General features: G+C 47.2%; 1 protein-coding gene across 1 annotated transcript; it reads left to right on the top strand.

Moving 5' to 3' along the window:
- The first annotated feature begins 4017 nt into the window (after positions 1-4017).
- LOC134983257 (zinc finger protein 271-like) lies at positions 4018-8818 on the top strand. The gene has a single exon (XM_063948982.1). The coding sequence runs from the start codon at positions 4106-4108 to the stop codon at positions 7313-7315; it is 3210 nt and encodes a 1069-aa protein (XP_063805052.1). The 5' UTR covers positions 4018-4105; the 3' UTR covers positions 7316-8818.
- The last annotated feature ends 12844 nt before the right edge of the window (positions 8819-21662 follow it).

The raw sequence follows: 21662 nt of genomic DNA, 5'->3' as shown, positions 1-21662 counted from the left end.
AATAAAGACAGAGAGACTCGGAGAGACGTCTTCGGCGCTCAGCAGGAGTTAAACGGGAACGGCCAATTTGCATGGGCTCATCTTTAGATGGTGACAGTTGACGAGGAGGAGGAGCAGAAGATTTTGGAGCAGATGATCTTCCACGCTCAGTTGCTCTCTCTCTGAAACGCAAATCAACTTTCGTGCAGAGTGAGATTAGCTCATCTAACTTAGAAGGTAAGTCTCTGGTAGCTAACTCATCTTTAATACGCTCAGATAAGCCATGCCAGAATGCAGCATACAGGGCCTCGTCGTTCCATGCTAGTTCGGACGCCAGGATCTGGAACTGTATAAGATATTGTCCTACAGTGCGTGATCCCTGGCGTAAATGGAGAATTTCAGATGAAGCTGAAGTTACCCGACCTGGCTCGTCGAAGATACGCCTGAATGTTGACACGAATGCCGTGTAGGAGGATAGCAGGATGTCGGACCTCTCCCATAACGGTGATGCCCAGTCAAGGGCTGAGCCACTGAGAAGAGAGATAATGTAGGCAATTTTTGTACGGTCACTGGGGAAATTGCCAGGTTGTAGCTCAAACTGAATCTCACACTGGTTGAGAAATCCCCTGCAGAATCTTGGAGATCCGTCAAATTTTGCTGGCGTTGGAAGATGAAGACGTGGAGCAGAAATGGGTAAGGTGGGTGGGGTTATAGCTGGAGTCACTGTGGTTGACGCACCGGACGCGCCTGATCCACGGAGGGTTGTCTGAATCCCATCCAGCCGAGTAGAGAGATCCTGGAGACAGCGGATGATGTGGCCCTGTGCAGCCTCCTGATGTTCAAGTCGGGCTGCCAGTTCTTGCATCGGCCTGGCTGCTTGATCCTGGTCTCCGGCTGGATTCATTAGGTCAGTGCTTACTGTCACAACTGAGGGCCTGAGTTGACGGGAGGCAACCTCAGTTGTAGGGGCTGAGATGTAACGGAACCTGGGAGATTGTATCAGACCCCTAGACATGTAAGTAACATGGAGAAGAACTGCCCGAAGGTGTGACCACGACAACCAGGATAAAAATCAATGATGTTTATTATGACAAACTCCGTAACACAGCAGCAAATAAGAAAACATAAAAGTCAGCAGGGCAATAATACAGTTCCTGGGTACTACAGGGTGGTAGGGACCACAGGGCTCTGGTAGTATGAGACAGTTGTAATAATCTTCTAGATGTAAAGTCCTTACCAGGCCCAACTGTGCAATGGAAATAGCCCAGGATAGTACCAGCTGGTGTTCCAGGAAAAGCTGGGCTGCTGTGGGTAAAACGGCTGCTGTGGATACTGGCTGGAACCAGACTGATGTTGACACGGAGTGAATACTGGCTGGAACCAGTTAAATAATAAATGTAACTTGAGAGCGATGAAATATGGAATGATATGTAGAACTTGAGAGCGGTGAAATAATAATATCAATGATGAATGGTAATCTGCAGAAAAGGGTACCGGCACTTTAAGAAGATCAGACCTCTGCTGGAAGTTGGAAGCTGTAAGTAGGTGGATCTGTGGCTGGAAACAGATGAGTCCAAATGGATGGAAGAGTCAGGCTACACCGCAGATGGAATGCTGGTGCGGGTCTCTGTAGTGGAAGGATTGAGGCAGGAGCTGGAACCTGGAAAACAATCACAGGAGAGAGACAAACTGGAACTAGGTTTGACAACCAAAGCACTGACGCCTTCCTTGCTCAGGCACAGCATATTTATACCTGCAGCAAGGAAGGGATTGGCTAGGCAATTATGCAGATTAACAATACAGACAGCAGATTGGTGGAAATGATCAGCTGACAGAATCCAAGATGGCTGCGCCCATGCAGACACTTGGAGGGAAGTTTGGTTTGTAATCCATGTGGTAATGAAAACAGTAATGGCGGCGCCGGCCACCGGAGACAGGAGATGCCAGGCTGATAAGTGCACATCTAAACCACGCGGACACAGCGGAGGCCGCGGCTGACGTAATCGCCACTCTGACACTCTGCATGCAGAAACTCAGGGACGGCGGCAGAGGCAGCGGGAGACGCCATGCCAGATGTAATATGGCGCTACTGTGACAGCGTCTCAGAGAAACAGGAGAGGAGGCAGGAATGTGGACATCAGGATAACAGATGGGATCCGGTCCTGGAGCGCTGAGCCAGCCTTAGGAGGCATCTGATGGGTAAGTAATGGCGTCCAGATACCCGGATCGTGACAAGTCTCTTTTAAGACTGGGTGAATATACATCTTCCTCAAGACGACCGCTTCATCTTGTGATCTGCAGAGCTATGCCAAACATAGTTCCGTTTTCCGGCTGTCCAGGGTGCATTCAGCGCAGTGGGTGGAGTCAGTAATGGGCGGTTACTGACAGTAAGTGGGAATTCCCATAATTGGCCAGATCCTGTGTGACCTAAACATACATTCTGTGACTGAGGCGGGGGCGCAAGGCAGGGTGAGGGCTTTCGTACATGTGGCATAGCGGTGGGATAATCCTAGGTGGCTTTTCGGTCACCTGATTGGAGAAGCCGAGTTAGGAGAGGATTAACTGCAGCGCAGGAGAACGCAGATGGTAGACTTCAGCGGAATGTCTAAGGACGATTGGTAGATCGTGTATCAGGAGATGGGTGTGGATATCCCTTTCAACGAGTCCAGAAGTGTCATGAGGGCGGCACTTGTGAGCTGGGAGGTGTCCCCACCCTCTCTACTAGCAGCAGCCATGTTTCATACCTAGCAGGACTGGAGGTCCAACGTCCTGGGGATGGGGGGGGAGTTGAAGGGATACCTTAGCAGATCGGCTAGTGGAATTCGGAGAAAGGGCAATGGAGCAAGAGTGCTTGATCATCACCTCACTTTCCAATATCACTGCCGGGCTCCGGTGACTGTGTGCAGCCTGTTCTGTCCCCAGCAGTAGCGGAAGAGCCAGTGCTCCCACCTGAGGCAAAAGCACCTCCAAGTCAGGTCTCCGGAGCATGCAGGAAAGACTGGGCACACTTAGCCCCAGAATACAGCCCGTGGCTTCAGCTGCGTCACTTGGCTGCAGCAGTGAACGGTGCCCGGAGTGAGCGGCTTTAGGGCAGTAGGAGACTCAATAGATTGGGTCTTGGTCCCAGCAGCGGCACAGAGCTATCAGGTAGGGTAGATAAGAAAATCACTTAGTAATGAGAGCTCCAGAAAGCACGTCTGGATGGACCATGCCCCTCTTATTTATTATTTTATATACTAACAGGGGTGACCAGTGTGTTACATCCCTGCAAAGGCGGATCCAGTCTCTCTCATTAAACTCTGCTGTCTTCCCTGCACTCTGACTCAGATGTTCACTGCTGCCAGTAGCACATGTATGAGAAGCAGAAGTATGGCGGCAGCTGTATAGATCCTGATATGTAATTCTCTGTATCATACTTACTGTACACACATCATCCTTATTACTATTGTGAATATAGAGGTAAGACACTGATGATGGGGGTTTAAGAGTGGATTTTAACCTAGCAGACGATGATGATTGCAGTGTATTATATGGTGTATTGCATGTAAAATACCTTGTTCCACACCTACTCTACTGTAGCAATATACCTTATATAAGGGTGAGTAACACATGTACAGGCTTACCAGCATATGAGCACATGCTTAAAGGAATGCTACCTTACCAATGCTTCCAGGAGTAACGTTAGGAGACATTTCTCTGATCCATCAGCTCATATGACTGATGTTATTGTTCATCTAGAATCTCCAATTCATACGATGTGTTCCCCATCCATTGTTTTACATTGGTGCTGACATAGGACTTGGCGAGTGACTACATCTCCATTTATACTTCATGGTTAGTTACCAGTACAAGAGAGAGATATCTAAGTCTTATTATAATATTACATTTGTTATTGTGAGTGTTCTCAGGAGGGTGGACACAATGATAGTCTGAGACACAAAATATTATAAAGCCTTCATTAAAAGTTATATTTTATTATACACACACATTTATAATTAAGTGTCCCAGACAGTCGTCTTCTAATGTTTACAATATTAATATTGTTACTGAAAATTTCACATTTCCACAATGTGTTTTATTTCCAGCAGATGGACACACAAGCAGGAATATCTCAGAAGGACATCTAATGTTATCCCCGGATTGTGAAATAAAAGATAATGACAGCAGACAGGATTCTCCAGGAGATAACCCCATTACCCCAATTATACATCCAGCTCTATCAGCTGATCCCTCTGATCATGGGAAATGTTCTCCTGATCACTCTAATGTTGGAGCATCTGTTACAGCTCTGACAGTAGATACAGTGTTTCCCTGTTCTATAGATGCCAAATGTTTTACACAGAACACAAAGCTTATTACCCATCAGCCAGCTAAGGCAGGTGAGAAGCCATTTCCATGTTCTGAGTGTGGAAAATGTTTTACATACAAATCAGCTCTTGTTACACATCTGAGAAGACACACAGGTGAGAAGCCATTTCCGTGCTCTGAGTGCGGGAAATGTTTTACCCGGAAATCACAACTTGTTACACATCAGAGAAGTCACACAGGTGAGAATCTATTTCCATGTTCTGAGTGTGGGAAATGTTTTGTATGGAAATCACAACTTGTTATACATCAGCGAAGTCACACAGGTGAGAAGCCATTTCTATGTCCTGAGTGTGGGAAATGTTTTGCACAGAAATCAGATCTTGTTAGTCATAACCGAAGTCACACAGGTGAGAAGCCAATTTCTTGCTCTGAGTGTGGGAAATGTTTTACCCGGCAATCACAACTTGTTAGACATCAGCGAAATCACACAGGTGAGAAGCCATTTCCATGTGCTGAGTGTGGGAAATGTTTTGCACGGAAATCACAACTTGTTATACATCAGAGAAGTCACACAGGTGAGAAGCCATTTCCATGTTCTGAGTGTTGGAAATGTTTTGCACACAAATCAGATCTTGTTTTTCATCAGAGAAATCACACAGGTGAGAAGCCATTTTCTTGCTCTGAGTGCGCAAAATGTTATACTCAGAAATCACAACTTGTTAGACATCAGAGAAGTCACACAGGTGAGAATCCAATTACTTGCTCTGAGTGTGGGAAATGTTTTACACGGAAATCACAACTTGTTAAACATCAGCGAAGTCACACCGATGAGAAGCCATTTCCATGTTCTGAGTGTGGGAAATGTTTTGCACATAAATCATATCTTATTAAACATCAGAGAAGTCACACAGGTGAGAAGCCATTTTCTTGCTCTGAGTGTGGGAAATGTTTTACACAAAAATCACATCTTGTTAGACATCAGCGAAGTCACACAGGTGAGAATCCATTTCCATGCTTTGAGTGTGGGAAAGGTTTTGCAGACAAATCAGCTCTTGTTATACATCACAGAAATCACACAGGTGAGAAGCCATTTCCATGTGCTGAGTGTGGGAAATGTTTTGCACAGAAATCAGATCTTGTTAGTCATAACCGAAGTCACACAGGTGAGAAGCCAATTTCTTGCTCTGAGTGTGGGAAATGTTTTACCCGGCAATCACAACTTGTTAGACATCAGCGAAGTCACACAGGTGAGAGGCCATTTCCATGTCCTGAGTGTGGGAAATGTTTTGCACGGAAATCACAACTTGTTATACATCAGAGAAGTCACACAGGTGAGAAGCCATTTCCATGTTCTGAGTGTTGGAAATGTTTTGCACACAAATCAGATCTTGTTTTTCATCAGAGAAATCACACAGGTGAGAAGCCATTTTCTTGCTCTGAGTGCGCAAAATGTTATACTCAGAAATCACAACTTGTTAGACATCAGAGAAGTCACACAGGTGAGAATCCAATTACTTGCTCTGAGTGTGGGAAATGTTTTACACGGAAATCACAACTTGTTAAACATCAGCGAAGTCACACAGATGAGAAGCCATTTCCATGTTCTGAGTGTGGGAAATGTTTTGCACATAAATCATATCTTATTAAACATCAGAGAAGTCACACAGGTGAGAAGCCATTTTCTTGCTCTGAGTGTGGGAAATGTTTTACACAAAAATCACATCTTGTTAGACATCAGCGAAGTCACACAGGTGAGAATCCATTTCCATGCTTTGAGTGTGGGAAAGGTTTTGCAGACAAATCAGCTCTTGTTATACATCACAGAAATCACACAGGTGAGAAGCCATTTCCATGTGCTGAGTGTGGGAAATGTTTTGCACAGAAATCAGATCTTGTTAGTCATAACCGAAGTCACACAGGTGAGAAGCCAATTTCTTGCTCTGAGTGTGGGAAATGTTTTACCCGGCAATCACAACTTGTTAGACATCAGCGAAGTCACACAGGTGAGAAGCCATTTTCTTGCTCTGAGTGTGGGAAATGTTTTACACAAAAATCACATCTTGTTAGACATCAGCGAAGTCACACAGGTGAGAATCCATTTCCATGCTTTGAGTGTGGGAAAGGTTTTGCAGACAAATCAGCTCTTGTTATACATCACAGAAATCACACAGGTGAGAAGCCATTTCCATGTGCTGAGTGTGGGAAATGTTTTGCACAGAAATCAGATCTTGTTAGTCATAACCGAAGTCACACAGGTGAGAAGCCAATTTCTTGCTCTGAGTGTGGGAAATGTTTTACCCGGCAATCACAACTTGTTAGACATCAGCGAAGTCACACAGGTGAGAGGCCATTTCCATGTCCTGAGTGTGGGAAATGTTTTGCACGGAAATCACAACTTGTTATACATCAGAGAAGTCACACAGGTGAGAAGCCATTTCTATGTTCTGAGTGTTGGAAATGTTTTGCACACAAATCAGATCTTGTTTTTCATCAGAGAAATCACACAGGTGAGAAGCCATTTTCTTGCTCTGAGTGCGCAAAATGTTATACTCAGAAATCACAACTTGTTAGACATCAGAGAAGTCACACAGGTGAGAATCCAATTACTTGCTCTGAGTGTGGGAAATGTTTTACACGGAAATCACAACTTGTTAAACATCAGCGAAGTCACACAGATGAGAAGCCATTTCCATGTTCTGAGTGTGGAAAATGTTTTGCACATAAATCATATCTTATTAAACATCAGAGAAGTCACACAGGTGAGAAGCCATTTTCTTGCTCTGAGTGTGGGAAATCTTTTACACAAAAATCACATCTTGTTAGACATCAGCGAAGTCACACAGGTGAGAATACATTTCCATGCTTTGAGTGTGGGAAAGGTTTTGCAGACAAATCAGCTCTTGTTATACATCACAGAAATCACACAGGTGAGAAGCCATTTCCATGTGCTGAGTGTGGGAAATGTTTTACACAGAAATCACAACTTGTTACACACCAGAGAAGACACACAGGTGAGAAGCCATTTTAATCTTCTGGAGTATACTTATCATTGCCATGCGATGTTCTTCAAGGTTCTTATCCTACCTCCTGTGCTTTTTTCAATATACATGCTACCACTGGGTATAATAATCAGATGTCATGCCATCATCTACCACTGCTATGCAGATTTGTCTTTTGCTCCGCGTACTGAAAACCCAGTACCAATCCTAAATGTCTAGCTGAGCTCCAGGTGTGGGTGATGCCAGTTGGCTGTGACTCAGTCCTGGTGAAACAGGTTCTTATGGTAGAAGCTCACCATCAAAGGGCAGGGATACAGCTCAGCTTCGTAAACCAGACTTACGCTTGGGGGTTCAGAGTTACAAAATGCTGATCCTGTGCGGAATATTGGTGTCCTGGATGGTGGAGTGACACTTAGACATCAGGTATCAGCCACAATCAGATCCTCATCTGAGGAACATAGCCAGACTCCAGCATTTATTTCCCTCAGAAGATCTACCTACAGTCATACATGCACTTGTATTATCACGCATAGACTACTGCAATGTCCTCTACCTGGGTCACCTAGCAAAAGAATCGCACCGGTTGTAGCTTGTACAGAATGCAGCAGCCAGACTGTTACCTAACCAGCCCGTTCCTGCCACATAACACCCATTCTCTGCTCCCTTCACCGGATGCCTGTAAGATGGTGACTCTGGGCCTAATTCAGGTTGGATCGCAGTGTGTGATCCAAACGGAATTATTCAGTAAAAGTTGCGGGCACATCCACCCGCGTTTTCTGTGGATGGGCCACAGAAAATGCGATTGCCTGTCAGGCAGAGGCAGTCACTGGGGTGGCGGGGAATGCTCTGTTTCCAGGGAGGAGACGGATCAGTGTGGGGGCAGTGTGGCACGAACGGAGGGCAGAGGAGGACAAATGGGCATGATCACGGTGGCTTTGTGACATCAGATGCAGCCGCCGTGATTGAGGAGAATGCGGCGGGCCTCCTGCGGCAGCATGAGGCTTCACTAATTTCTACGATGAAGCAGAAATTGTGAGGCAATTGCAATTTCTGCTTCATCAAGGGGGGAGGCGGTGGTCAGCATGTTGGGTGGCCTTGCCCTGCGATGGGCGGCCCCTAGCGCTCAAGGAAAAGTATTGCAAATTTGACTAATTAGCAGCATCTGCAATCCTTACTGAATTAGGCCCTCTATTAAATAATTTACTGACTCCCAGCCTTGCATGACCATGGTACCAGAAGCAGCTTCTGCCTCCGTACTGCTCTGGTTTCTTCCATCTGTTGATGAAGGACTGTTAGCAGTACCATAGATTCCCAAGCAGTGCTTAGATGTCAGGGGAGACGGTGGGTGGCAGTAGTGCAGTAGCGGGGGCTACTGGAAGCAGTGTGTAAGTGGGTAATGTTCCCAAGCAGCGCTGAGGAGGGAGACAGGGCAGGGGGCAGTAGTGGGAGCTGCTGGACACATTGTCTATGTGGGTAAACATCACCAAGCAGGGCTGAGGTGTCAAAGCGGAAAGACAGGGCAGGTGGTAGTAGTGGGGGGAGACACGGGGTGGATAGCAGTAGTGGGGGGAGACGGGTAGCAGTGGTGGGGGAGACAGGGTAGGTGGGGAAACAAGGTGGGTAGCAGTAGTGGGGAGACAGGACGGTGGCAGTAGTGGGTGGGAGACAGTGCGAGTGGCAGCAGTGTAGTACCAGGGGCTGCTGGAGACAGTAAAGAGGTGTATGTGTTCCGCACAGAATCAGTTGATAGACTTAATGATTATTATTCTTTCTAATTAATCCCTTGTATGTGTTACTGTTATTTGCTGTGTCAGCCTTTATGTGTGTTCTGTGTAATACTGAAAGTAGTGCTGCCACCGATCTCATAATTTGTAGTGTAAAGAGATAGGGTGGGTGGCAGTACTGGAAGAAGACAGCTGGGGGCAGTAGGGGGAGACAGGGTGGTGGCAATAGTGGGGGACAGGGTGGGAGGCAGTAGTGGGGGGAGGCAGGGTGGGTGGCAGTAGTGGGGGAGACAGGATGGGTGGCAGTAGTGGGGGGGAGACAGGGTGGGTGGCAGTAGTGGAAGAAGACAGGGCGGTGGCAGTAGTGGGGGAAAGAGGTTGGGGGGACAGGGTGGGAGGCAGTAGTGGGCGGAGACAGGGCGGGTGGCAGTAGTGGGGGGAGACTGGGCAGATGGCCGCAGTGCAGTACCAGGGGATGCTGGAGGCAGTAAAGAGGTGTATGGGTCCCGCACAGAACCAGTTGATAATTAGACTTAATGATGATTATGCTTCCTTATTTCTAATTAATCCCTTGTATGTGTTACTGTTATTTGCTGTGTCAGCCTTTATGTATGTTCTGTGTAATAATCCTGAAAGTAGTGCTGCTACCGATCTCATATCATTTGTAGTAACTTGGAAAAGATGAGATATGAGGTGCACTCTGGAAGCTTATAGGGGGTTAATCAGAGATGATCGCAGATGTGACATCACACAGCCCCTGGAAAATGATCCTGCCCCGCCCGCATTCACCCCTCAGGGATGCGACCGCAATGTGTGTGTCTGCGCAGCTGCTACGCATGTCTATTTTGCCACCAGCAGCAAACTGCTGTGGGCCGCTATAGCGGCTGGGTCTGAATGACCCCCATAGGCTGTTGTGCAGAGTAAAGTATTTTTTAAGTTTAAAATATAGACAAAAATATTGGTATTAAAGATATGAAAAAAAGTTGTTTAAAAACAAAAGATTTCCGGTGTAATTTTGGCTATGTCCAATTTTGACAGCTCATTTGAATAGTGGGATGATATTACGGGGGGGAGGGAGAGTCTCTGTGTAATTAATTTTATAATTTGTTGGTTTTAAATAAATTATGTCTATTCAACTGTTCTGTTTTTTTCTTTTACTTTGTGATAAACTGTTTTTAAAGTAAACCGATGGACAATAAGTCATTTGCGCAGTTTCCTCAATGTTACGCTATGTGTAGCGCCACTTAGCGTACCTTTTGAGCGTTGTGATGCTCTCGTATTACCTTGGTGACTATATATGGCTACAGCAATATAACACACTTAGACCTTAGTAGAGTGTCGGAAGTGTCCCTGACGCTTCACCAGATTAACAAAATAACTTAGTCGAGACAGATGGGTGAGTTTGGATTAAAGGTCCAACCCAATAACCATATATATTAGTCCCTAGCGGACACAAAGGGATAACAATGCTGCACTGTAGCAACACAATACAATTCAAAGATACAGTAATACGTGCAATAATATACAACAGACGGGAAATAAATGCAAGTACAATTAGCAATACAACTATACCAATACAATAGGATCAGTTACCTTCATACATACGCTGCGCCACCGGATTCCAGGCCTCAGTCGTCTTACAAGATGACCTCTGAGAAAGGTGACTGAAACCTGGCCCAGGTGCGTCCTTTTATACAATGTTCCAATAACAGTACAATGGGGAATGTAAGATCTTCCATTGGTCCAGGGGCGGGACATATTCAGTACACTGTGGGTCATTGGTCAGCTGGAACACTGAGTGACACCTAATCTTGTGATGTGATTACAGGTTACTTCTGGGCTCCCACCTAAAGACCAGTTCAAACCGACCACAGTATCATACAGTAATATACATGAATCCGGTATCGCTAATAACTTGTTGCCGTAATATGTGACAATATCCTCACAACCACCGAATTATTACTTATGTGACCCTGAACAATTTCATCCCACACACGGTGTCCTTGATATTCAATGGAACAATACCTATATATATATATATATATATATATATTTCTCTGACGTCCTAAGTGGATGCTGGGGACTCCGTAAGGACCATGGGGATTAGCGGCTCCGCAGGAGACAGGGCACAAAAATAAAAGCTTTATGACTAGGTGGTGTGCACTGGCTCCTCCCCCTATGACCCTCCTCCTAGCCTCAGTTAGGTTTTTGTGCCCGGCCGAGAAGGGTGCAATCTAGGTGGCTCTCCTGAGCTGCTTAGGATAAAAGTATAGACTTAGTTTTTTTATTTTCAGTGAGTCCTGCTGGCAACAGGCTCACTGCAGCGAGGGACTAAGGGGAGAAGAAGCGAACTCACCTGCGTGCAGAGTGGATTGGGCTTCTTAGGCTACTGGACATTAGCTCCAGAGGGACGATCACAGGCCCAGCCATGGATGGGTCCCGGAGCCGCGCCGCCGGCCCCCTTACAGATGCTAAAGAAAGAAAAGGTCCAGAAATCGGCGGCAGAAGACGTCCATGTCTTCCTAAAGGTAGCGCACAGCACTGCAGCTGTGCGCCATTGCTCTCAGCACACTTCACACCGCGGTCACTGAGGGTGCAGGGCGCTGGGGGGGGCGTATGTAAAAAGCTCCCTGGAAAGAACAGGCGCTTCTTATAAAGTTGCTGCACCAAGCAGCTGCCACAGAAACAGGAGTGTCAGTCCCGTGTAGGTTACAGAAAAGATTGTGGGTAGGCAGCGCTAATAATAAAGTGATCGGATTGATATAATACTTTAACAATTTATTTTTAGTAAAAACATATAAGAAACAATTAATCTCATTATTAAAAATTATGAATAAAATTAATACATGAAGCACATCACATTCAGTTCGTCCTGTTGCTGTTTAGGATCACTCGGTGTCTGTTCCTTTAAAATGCCCAGAAATGTCCACAGTTGTTAAGAGGTTTGGTTAGTTTAGCACAGTTCGGTTTGTTTGTATAGTTACCGGTCACCGCCTTAGAGGTGGAAAGGCTTCCATGAGTAGCAGTCCATATTAGATGGAGATTATCCTCATTAATAGTGGTGAGTGCTAGAGTTGTCCTCTTTGATGCCGCACGGCAGAGTGGTAGTGGATCCAAGGCTGGTTCAGACACGTATCGGAGATTGTTGGAACTGAAGTGGTGTAAAGCAGGGGGGTCCTGACGCGTTTCGCTGCACCCCAATATGTTCAGCAGGGGGGGCGCCCTGAGCAGCAATGAAAACACTTATATTGGCAAAAAAAATACATCACATATAGCCCCTGGGGCTATATGGATGTATTTAACCCCTGCCAGATTTCCTATAAAAAGCGGGAGAACGGCCGCCGAGAAGGGGGCGGAGCCTATCTCCTCAGCACACAAGCGCCATTTTCCCTCACAGCTCCGCTGGTAGGAAGGCTCCCAGACTCTCCCCTGCACTCCTGCACTACAGAAACAGGGTAAAAAAGAGAGGGGGGGCACTAATTTGGCTTGATATTGCAGCTATAAGGGATAGACACTTAATTACAAGGTTGTCCCTATACATATATAGCGTTTTTGGTGTGTGCTGGCAAACTCTCCCTCTGTCTCCCCAAAGGGCTAGTGGGGTCCTGTCCTCTATCAGAGCATTCCCTGTGTGTGTGCTGTGTGTCGGTACGCGTGTGTCGACATGTATGAGGAGGAAAATGGTGTGGAGGCGGAGCAATTGCCTGTATTAGTGATGTCACCCCCTAGGGAGTCGACACCTGATTGGATGGTCTTATTTAAGGAATTACGTGATACTGTCGGCACGTTACAAAAAACTGTTGACGACATGAGACAGCCGGCAAATCAATTAGTGCCTGTCCAGGCGTCTCAAACACCGTCAGGGGCTCTAAAGCGCCCATTACCTCAGTCGGTCGACACAGACACGGACACTGACTCCAGTGTCGACGGTGAAGAAACAAACGTATTTTCCAGTAGGGCCACACGTTCCATGATCACGGCAATGAAGGAGGCTTTGAATATTTCTGATACTACAAGTACCACAAAAAAGGGTATTATGTGGGGTGTGAAAAAACTACCCGTAGTTTTTCCTGAATCAGAAGAATTAAATGAAGTGTGTGATGATGCGTGGGTTTCCCCCGATAAAAAATTGCTGATATCTAAGAAATTATTGGCATTATACCCTTTCCCGCCAGAAGTTAGGGCGCGTTGGGAAACACCCCCTAGGGTGGATAAGGCGCTCACACGCTTATCAAAACAAGTGGCGTTACCATCTCCTGAGACGGCCGCCCTCAAGGAGCCAGCTGATAGGAAGCTGGAGAAAATCCTAAAGAGTATATACACACATACTGGTGTTATGCTGCGACCAGCGATTGCCTCAGCCTGGATGTGCAGCGCTGGGGTGGCTTGGACGGATTCCCTGACTGAAAATATTGATACCCTGGACAGGGACAGTATTTTATTGACTATAGAGCGTTTAAAAGATGCGTTTCTATATATGCGTGATGCACAGAGGGACATTTGCACCCTGGCATCAAGAGTAAGTGCGATGTCCATTTCTGCCAGAAGATGTTTATGGACACGACAATGGTCAGGCGATGCGGATTCCAAGCGGCATATGGAAGTATTGCCGTATAAAGGGGAGGAGTTATTTGGGGTCGGTCTTTCGGACCTGGTGGCCACGGCAACAGCGGGAAAATCCACCTTTTTACCCCAACTCACCTCTCAGCAGAAAAAGACACCGTCTTTTCAGCCTCAGTCCTTTCGTCCCCATAAGGGCAAGCGGGCAAAAGGCCAGTCATATCTGCCCCGGGGTAGAGGAAAGGGAAAAAGACTGCAGCAGACAGCCTCTTCCCAGGAACAGAAGCCCTCCACAGCTTCTGCCAAGTCCTCAGCATGACGCTGGGGCCTTACAAGCGGACTCAGGTGCGGTGGGGGGTCGTCTCAAGATTTTCAGTGTGCAGTGGGCTCACTCGCAAGTGGACCCCTGGATCCTACAGGTAGTATCCCAGGGGTACAAATTGAAATTCGAGACGTCTCCCCCTCACAGGTTCCTGAAGTCTGCTTTACCAACGTCTCCCTCCGACAGGGAGACAGTATTGGAAGCAATTCACAAGCTGTATTCCCAGCAGGTGATAATCAAAGTACCCCTCCTACAACAGGGAAAGGGGTATTATTCCACACTATTTGTGGTACCGAAGCCAGACGGCTCGGTGAGACCTATTCTAAATCTGAAATCTTTGAACACTTACATACAAAGGTTCAAATTCAAGATGGAGTCACTCAGAGCAGTGATAGCGAACCTGGAAGATGGGGACTATATGGTGTCCCTGGACATCAAGGATGCTTACCTTCACGTCCCAATTTGCCCTTCTCATCAAGGGTTCCTCAGGTTCGTAGTACAGAACTGTCATTATCAGTTTCAGACGCTGCCGTTTGGATTGTCCACGGCACCCCGGGTCTTTACCAAGGTAATGGCCGAAATTATGATTCTTCTTCGAAGAAAAGGCGTCTTAATTATCCCTTACTTGGACGATCTCCTGATAAGGGCAAAGTCCAGGAAACAGTTGGAGGTCGGAGTAGCACTATCTCGGGTACTGCTACAACAGCACGGGTGGATTCTAAATATTCCAAAATCGCAGCTGATCCCGACGACACGTCTGCTGTTCCTAGGGATGATTCTGGACACAGTCCAGAAAAAGGTGTTTCTCCCGGAGGAGAAAGCCAGGGAGTTATCCGAGCTAGTCAGGAACCTCCTAAAACCAGGAAAAGTGTCAGTGCATCATTGCACAAGGGTCCTGGGAAAAATGGTGGTTTCCATTCCATTTGGCAGATTTCACGCAAGAACTTTTCAGTGGGATCTGCTGGACAAATGGTCCGGATCGCATCTTCAGATGCATCAGCGGATAACCCTGTCTCCAAGGACAAGGGTGTCTCTTCTGTGGTAGCTACAGAGTGCTCATCTACTAGAGGGGCGCAGATTCGGCATTCAGGATTGGATCCTGGTGACCACGGATGCCAGCCTGAGAGGCTGGGGAGCAGTCACACTGGGAAAATTTCCAGGGAACGTGGTCAAGTCTGGAGACTTCCCTTCACATAAATATACTGGAGCTAAGGGCAATTTACAATGCTCTATGCCTAGCAAGACCTCTGCTTCAAGGTCAGCCGGTGCTGATCCAGTCAGACAACATCACGGCAGTCGCCCACGTAAACAGACAGGGCGGCACAAGAAGCAGGAGGGCAATGGAAGAAGCTGCAAGGATTCTCCGCTGGGCGGAAAATCATGTGATAGCACTGTCAGCAGTGTTCATTCTGGGAGTGGACAACTGGAAGCAGATTTTCTCAGCAGGCACGATCTCCACCCGGGAGAGTGGGGACTTCACCCAGAAGTCTTCCACATGATTGTGACCCTTTGGGAAAGACCAAAGGTGGACATGATGGCGTCCCGCCTCAACAAAAAACTAGACAGGTATTGCGCCAGGTCAAGGGACCCTCAGGCAATAGCTGTGGATGCTCTGGTAACACTGTGGGTGTACCGGTCAGTGTATGTGTTCCCTCCTCTTCCTCTCATACCCAAGGTACTGAGAATTATAAGACGGAGAGGAGTAAGAACTATACTCGTGGCTCCGGATTGGCCAAGGAGGACTTGGTACCCGGAACTTCAAGAAATGCTCACAGAGGACCCATGGCCTCTGCCGCTAAGAGGGGACTTGCTTCAGCAGGGACCCTGTCTGTTCCAAGACTTACCGCGGCTGCGTTTGACGGCATGGCGGTTGAACGCCGGATCCTAAGGGAAAAAGGCATTCCGGAAGAGGTCATACCTACCCTGGTCAAAGCCAGGAAGGAGGTGACCGCACAACATTATCACCGCATTTGGCGAAAATATGTGGCGTGGTGTGAGGCCAGGAAGGCCCCCACGGAGGAATTTCAACTGGGTTGATTCCTGCATTTCCTGCAAACAGGAGTGTCTATGGGCCTCAAATTGGGGTCCATTAAGGTTCAAATTTTGGCCCTGTCGATTTTCTTCCAGAAAGAATTGGCTTCAGTTCCTGAAGTCCAGACATTTGTCAAGGGAGTACTGCATATACAGCCTCCTTTTGTGCCTCCAGTGGCACCGTGGGATCTCAACGTAGTTCTGGGATTCCTCAAATCACATTGGTTTGAACCGCTCAAATCGGTAGATTTGAAATATCTCACATGGAAAGTGACCATGCTATTGGCCCTGGCCTCGGCCAGGCGAGTGTCAGAATTGGCGGCTTTGTCTTACAAAAGCCCATATCTGATTTTCCATTCGGACAGGGCAGAACTGCGGACTCGTCCCCAGTTTCTCCCTAAGGTGGTGTCGGCGTTTCACCTGAACCAACCTATTGTGGTGCCTGCGGCTCCTAGGGACTTGGAGGACTCCAAGTTACTGGACGTTGTCAGGGCCCTGAAAATATATGTTTCCAGGACGGCTGGAGTCAGGAAAACTGACTCGCTGTTTATCCTGTATGCACCCAACAAGCTGGGTGCTCCTGCCTCTAAGCAGACGATTGCGCGTTGGATTTGTAGTACAATTCAGCTTGCACATTCTGTGGCAGGCCTGCCACAGCCAAAATCTGTGAATGCCCATTCCACTAGGAAGGTGGGCTCATCTTGGGCGGCTGCCCGAGGGGTCTCGGCTTTGCAACTTTGCCGAGCAGCTACTTGGTCAGGGGCAAACACGTTTGCAAAATTCTACAAATTTGATACCCTGGCTGAGGAGGACCTGGAGTTCTCTCATTCAGTGCTGCAGAGTCATCCGCACTCTCCCGCCCGTTTGGGAGCTTTGGTATAATCCCCATGGTCCTTACGGAGTCCCCAGCATCCACTTAGGACGTCAGAGAAAATGAGAATTTACTTACCGATAATTCTATTTCTCGTAGTCCGTAGTGGATGCTGGGCGCCCATCCCAAGTGCGGATTGTCTGCAATACTTGTACATAGTTATTGTTACAAAAATCGGGTTGTTATTGTTGTGAGCCATCTCTTCAGAGGCTCCTCTGTTATCATGCTGTTAACTGGGTTCAGTTCACAAGTTGTACAGTGTGATTGGTGTGGCTGGTATGAGTCTTACCCGGGATTCAAAATGCTTCCTTATTGTGTACGCTCGTCCGGGCACAGTATCCTAACTGAGGCTTGGAGGAGGGTCATAGGGGGAGGAGCCAGTGCACACCACCTAGTCATAAAGCTTTTATTTTTGTGCCCTGTCTCCTGCGGAGCCGCTAATCCACATGGTCCTTACGGAGTCCCCAGCATCCACTACGGACTACGAGAAATAGAATTATCGGTAAGTAAATTCTTATTATATATCATACACACACACACACACACACACACACACAGTTAACCAGTTGTGTAAAGGCTATGTATAACTCATTGTGTAGGGGACAGGTCAGTGCGGTGTAAACCATAAAGCCAGAATACATAATACATATGACATATCACTCTTAATACAAGTATCAATATCTGGTCTGCATTTTATTGAATATAAATACACAGCATTCTGGTTTACATGAATGTGTGTTAAGCACACAATGAAGAATCTGCGTATCTTTAGCTATTGTATCGTATCTGTCTTATTGTTTGTCAGAGCAACACGGGACCAAGACGCAATTGTTCGTGTTAGCAATTGGGGCAAACAACGGTATTTACACATTCACTCAGTCCAAGGTCTATCTTACATGGAAACAATGGCTGTTTGGACAGAGCAATCTGATACTGTATGTTACACACTATAGGAATTTATATTTCTGGCTGTAATACATTGGAGTGTATGTAAGAAATATTAGCTATTTTGGTACAGTATATTTATTAACAAATGCATCTTCTACCGTAATGCGCACAGTAACTTGTCGTTACGGTCATTCGCACCCCCTACCGTATTAGCCATTAGCATGCGTATTTGACGCATGCATCGTAGACTCATCCATTGGTAAATTCCATAGTGTATTCTAAATATCAAAATGTGCAATTTGACTTTGACAACTTGTAGGTGAATTAGGGTTGTTGTTTAAAAAAAAAAAAAACTTACCTGACCCTTACCTGGAAATGTCCATGTATGAAGGTATGGAAGATACCTGCTTCAGTTCCTTCTACTTACATTTGGGAGGTCCGGTTGTTTTGGGGGCATTAGCAGCAAATAGTAAATGATACATTGTCTCGCTGACCCTCTGATTTTTTCAAAAATATGTTACACAAAATTACATTTGCATTAACAACCATTAATTAAACAAGAAAAACACAACGCAAGTAAAAAAAAAACCCACAAAAAAAAACTTTATATATAAAAAATAGAAGAAAATCACCAATTCTGGTCGGGACTCATTGACTCTATCAGGAGAACAAGAGCCTTTTTATCAAGGACTATGCCAGCAGTAACCAGTAGAGGAATCAGGCGTATCCCACAGAATATCAGCGCTACCACCATACATTGGGGAGAGAAGATAAAGTGCAGATTTCTGAACAGTGCTTTTAGAAGGAACACAAGAAGTGCATAGATCACAATGATCAGAAGTCCAAGACAATGAGGTCAAGAAACCAACGCTGTGGTACTAATGACCTCACTACAGATCACTTGGAGCAAGAGACTAGGGTAAGGGCAACAACAATTTTTCAAACCGCTAAAAAAAAAGTTGAAAAAAAAATTAATTATAAATGTAATAAAAAAAAGAGGATCGCAATTACCCGCGCTCTGCGTCGTGCCACATCAGCGGCGGCGAGTTTAAGGGTTTCCACTTGTAGGAAAACGAAATAAACAGAAAAAGATAAGTGTGAAGTCAAAAAGGAGCGCGCCTGAAACCTGAAGGAGCAAAAGGCAGAGTTGGCATCGCTTTTGGAACCTTGGAAGCGCGTCCTATAGTTGCATTTGCGGATGGGCTTCTGGATCAGTGAGCGACTGCGACCAAACTGGTTTTACACCTCTAGGGCGGGATGTATTAAGATACATCGCTGCCGGGAGACGCGCGGCACCTGACCCGGCGTCCCCTGCATCAGCGCCGCAGCTCCTGGCGGCTGAAACCTCACGGCTCCTGGCGGCTTAGATGTTCACGGCGGGTGCCTCGTGAACCGCGAACCGGTAAGGGAGCAGACGGCAGGGAGGTAAGAGGTGCCCTCTCGGGCCTGCCCTGGTCCCGGTCTGTGTGCCTGTGATTGCCCTCTCTCGCCTCTCCAGAGACTCCCCATCCCCCAATACACATACTCCAGCCCGCATATCCCCGTGCTCAAACATAGGTGGGAGGGAGCCGCGGAATTGGAAGCCGACTCTGCGGGTTGCGGCCCTCTCGCCTGACAGGAGCCGGGGACTGGATTTTTTGAGCTGCCCCTGGACGAGAAGGGTTACCCCCCCTTCCTCCATAGGCCCGTGTGCTTGCACACTCCTCTTTGTGCTCCTTCCTCACCTCCTGAGCCCCACTGCGCTATCGCAGCCTATATAAAAAGAACCAGTGGGGTCTCCGGACGGTGGAGCCCCGTAGTGGCGGCCGCTCTGATACGCCGCGGGCGGAGGGAAACCTGGTGATCGCCGCGGCCTCCTGCGGACCACCTCCCACCTTTACTTTCTTATTATATACTGCGGACCCCCCCGGGCCGCGATTTACTTGAAGAGCCTAAGTGAGGCACATTACCTGACCCACAGCCCCTGCGGCCCAGCGGTAGCCATTCTCCTGACAGTAGCCATTCTCCTGACAGCCGCGGACACAGGTGCGGCCTACCCACAGGGGCTACGTAAATACCAACAGCAGAACAGGAACCACCATATTCTATATGTTACCATGCTGCTGACCCCAGCGCTTGCAGGAGCCCATCTGACGTATATTATGCTATAGCAAGGCCAGACCACGCAGAGGGGATAACGGGTTCTACTTCGAATTGGGATATGTCCTAATGTTTCCTATCTAGGGGCATCGTTCTGGACTCTGCTATCTCCACTTAGACAGATGACAAAACGGCGACGCTCTGGTACTAAGTCAAAAACCAAACCCGCGACCACACAAGCTGCAGCCTTTCATACTCTATTTGGCGCCCCTGTTCCTGATCCCGCCACCTCCGCGCCTCTCCCTGACTCCTTCCCGCCAACCATAATGGAGAAGACCGAGGCTTCGCCCTCTCCGAAACACCGCCAAGCTGGACCTGCGGGCAGGGACTCTGCGGATATGGCGGCAGTCCTCATGCAGCTACGCTCTCTTCCGACTCGCCAAGACATTCAACAAGATTTGTCTAATATGGAAAAAAGAATTCATGATTCCCTACAGGCGAGCCTATCCACCATCCAGTCCGATCTCACGCAAGTAGCAAACAGAGTGGTCGACCTGGAAGATCACAGAGACGCAACGGACTCTAAGCTCGCTGACCTCCACGATCTAGTATCTCGATACTCACGTACCACCAATGAAATGAGACGTAGACTAGATGATATAGACAACAGAGGTCGACGGAACAACTTGAGGGTCAAGGGTTTACCTGAAGACGTGCAACCCCATACCCTGGTGGCGACACTGACTACAATATTCAACAACCTTCTTGGTGTCGATCCCAGTTCCCAAATAGAATTTGACAGAGCACATCGGGCATTACGGCCGAGGGGAGCACCCACGGAGCGGCCTAGAGATGTCATATGCCGGTTACACTACTTTCAAGTGAAAGAGACTATACTACAGAAGTCCAGACAGGCCTCGACCATAGATTTCAATGGCCACCACATACAAATTTTCCAAGACCTTTCCTGGATGACCCTACAGCAGAGGCGTCTTCTCCATCCCCTCACGGAAGCTCTTCGGAAGAAAGATATCAGATTCCGCTGGGGCTTTCCTCTAAGTATCCAAGTCACCCGGGACGGAGACAGACATGTTCTTGAGGACTATGATGGTGTCCCATCATTCTGCACCGCACTGGGCTTACCACTAATCTCACTGCCGAATTGGACGGACCCACTGCAGCTTCCCACTTCGGCAATGCCCCGCAGGGAGCCTTGGAAAAGAGTGGGCACCTCCAGACGACGCAATCGGAGTGGCAAACCTGATGAAACATCGGAAATTTCCTGATCCGGTCGACCACCATAAATTGTGATATCCTTTTTTTTTTGCTCTTGGTTACCCCACTACATGCTCACATTGATTCTTTTATTAGCTGTTTAATGTATGTGCCCCAACGGCCCTGAGAGTGCCTGCCCCCCTTGATTTGTTTCCTTCTACCCATTTCCTTCCTGCCTAGAATGTATCCCGTTAGATTATTAGATTATTACTTTACCTACCTACCTAAAATTGTTGAGCCCGATATCACCCTCTGGACCCCCCTCTCTGCTGTATATTTTTTAGACCATGGGATACTTAAATTATACCCGTGGCTATCAATGCAGAGACTGCTACTATATGTTGTTGTCTATGTTTCTTTTTTGGTTTTTCCATTTCTTTTTTATGTTACAAATCCTATGTCTCCCTTTCTTTCCTCATGTGTCCACCCACCTACTCCCCCCTTCCCGTGCCACTATCAAATTCAGTTATTTCAGGGTGCAGAAGTGTGTCGGAGTCGTAATTGAGATGTATCATTCAGTCAATCGATCCCTGCTTTCTATTCTATATGGCTAGCTTAAAAATTGTTTCGTACAATGTAAAGGGTTTAAATATCCCTGAAAAGAGATCAGGCCTACTACACACCTT

This window comes from Pseudophryne corroboree (assembly GCF_028390025.1).
Source record: "Pseudophryne corroboree isolate aPseCor3 chromosome 3 unlocalized genomic scaffold, aPseCor3.hap2 SUPER_3_unloc_103, whole genome shotgun sequence".
NCBI classification, from domain to species: domain Eukaryota; kingdom Metazoa; phylum Chordata; class Amphibia; order Anura; family Myobatrachidae; genus Pseudophryne; species Pseudophryne corroboree.
Note: the sequence above shows the minus strand (reverse complement) of the source record. Positions and strands in the feature narration are given on the sequence as shown.